We start from the raw sequence: 2144 nt of genomic DNA, 5'->3' as shown, positions 1-2144 counted from the left end.
ATTTAAGTAAAAGTGCTGCCGTTGGAATAAAATTATGCACAGTTGCTTTATCCACATAACACACTGCAAGGTAGTAAAAGAAAGGTTTGTGTAGCTCAAAGGACTTTGCTGAAGAGATTCAGCAAAGTCAACTCATTATCACTTAACACCAAAAGATCTCATTAAGTCTCTGTAAATAGGGAAAGTTCAACATTATTGCATAAAAGAATGAAAACAAATTGGTTATCAAAGTTGTTGCTGGTTTATTATCTGATCAAGCAGTCAATTACTTAAAACTGCTTAATGCAATATGTGCCTTTTCCCTTCTGATGAAAACAAGTTTCACTGTAACATATTCTGTTTCTGTGAAATAAAGAAATGACAGGAAATGTTTGAAGTTTGAAACTGATTGTTTAATAAAGAGAACTTGAATTGTAATAATGGAGCTGTATTTGTATTTTTAGGACTACTATCTGAAAATGGGCATTTTGTAAATTTTAAGTTGACTAGAAGTAATTTTGTTGAGTGAGTTTCCATTAGTGTTTGAGTCTAGCACGATTTCCCTCAGAGTACAAGCTGTACACAATTACAATTACTGATTTTAATAAGCATCAGTAAATCAGTGTAATTTAGTACGCAGAAATTAAAGCTTTAAAAAATGAAAGTATTGTATTTAAGTTATTATTACTATTATTATTATTATTATTATTTGAGGTAATCAGTTCCCACAAATATTGTGAGTATTCTGATTTGTTGGGGTTTACAGTGTGTGATCAACAGCTGAACCAAGACTTCCTGTTGCTGTTCGGTGCTGAAACTGCCTCCAAGATGCTGAAGAAGTGGGACACAGCATTCAAGCCCAAGGTCAGTGAAGAGGCACCTGAATCAGTCGGCCGAGTTGTGGCGACTTCTGAAAGCTGCTGAGAGACTGACAGAGAACGATGACACCAGTACGCTACGTGACCTGCTTTGTTTATATTCCAAACAGCTGGTGCTGTTTACTTTGTGCATTCTGTGTAGATACTAGATAATGACTGCTTCTCCTTTGTATTCCCTCCTTATAGACCGGGACAGTGTCTCCATCTCTGGCCACCCACAGCTGGACGCAAGAGGATCAAAATAAGTGCCAGTGATGCCGGGGACAAAATGGTGCACTTTCACAAGCTACATTTGTTCTAATCTGTTGAAACTGCAGGAGCCAGTTGTTTACTTATATTAACTCAATAAGAGACAACTTGCAGTGGTATTTTCTTCCCCCAGAGATGTACGGGAAGTAAGCAATAAACAGAACGCTGTAAACTTAATATTTGCTCAACAGCAAAGACTTCTTGGGGCCACATGAACACACATACACACACCAATGCAATTTACCATCGTCTGTTTAGCAGCTCTAACTTTTCTAGTGTCACATAGACTTATGCAGTGAGTAGCTGAAAATCTGCTCAGTGTTCTTCCCCCTGTGAGAGTTCAGATTCCTACGTGGGACATAGTTCCAGTACAGTGCATGTTCTCACGACACAGGGGCCCCTAACTGGACCAGAGGAGGATCTATAGCATCGCATGGAGCAGCAGAACCACTGTGTGGAGAAGAATCTAAAGAGTTACTTGGAGGTGTTCATGTTATTGTTCTGTTTTTCAGTCCTGCTGCAGCGCTGATGAACACCTGCGGGGAAGAGATGGCAAACAAGCCTACATCCTCGCTGTTGGCTGGACCCAGAACAGGACCGACACTCTCTACATCGTCGTAGACAAACAGCTCGTCCCCTGCCGCTCCACCGGCTCGTTGGCTGCTTTAATGAACTGTTTGAATCCCACTACGTGTTCAGCCTGAGTCATGACGAGTCCCTGGTACAGCTCTACACTTTAGTGCAGACGGCGGTCTACAACATCGATGTTACGACAACAGATGAGTCTCCAAGAGTTTGTGAGTTCAAACTGCTGAACCAGGGTGAAAAACGTTGAGCTGTTTCATTTGTCAAGCTGTTCATGTGGCTCGTCAGTCCTTGATAACCCGTTGAAGAATGGATCACAGCTTCTATCCTAGCACCAGGTTTAAGTTGTTTTGTGCGCCAGAACATTGTAGGCGTCAGTTTTCAACATATTCGGCTCTCAAAAAACATCTAAGCAGTGTTCATGAGAAGGATCTTTCTCAAAGTGGTGATGCA

General features: G+C 41.0%; 1 protein-coding gene across 1 annotated transcript in view; it reads left to right on the top strand.

The window, feature by feature from the left end:
- The window catches only part of LOC123979963, a 41735-nt gene extending 39925 nt beyond the window's left edge, over positions 1 to 1810 (top strand). The window contains exons 5-7 of the mRNA XM_046064074.1: positions 746 to 843; positions 1000 to 1128; positions 1619 to 1810. Of these exons, the coding sequence (XP_045920030.1) occupies positions 746 to 843; positions 1000 to 1128; positions 1619 to 1810 (419 nt within the window). The remainder of the gene's footprint in view (positions 1 to 745; positions 844 to 999; positions 1129 to 1618) is intronic.
- Positions 1811 to 2144: the final 334 nt, after the last annotated feature.

Source organism: Micropterus dolomieu, linkage group LG12 (assembly GCF_021292245.1).
Source record: "Micropterus dolomieu isolate WLL.071019.BEF.003 ecotype Adirondacks linkage group LG12, ASM2129224v1, whole genome shotgun sequence".
Taxonomy (NCBI): domain Eukaryota; kingdom Metazoa; phylum Chordata; class Actinopteri; order Centrarchiformes; family Centrarchidae; genus Micropterus; species Micropterus dolomieu.
The sequence above is the reverse complement of the archived record's forward strand: the minus strand, read 5'-3'. Positions and strand labels throughout refer to the sequence as shown.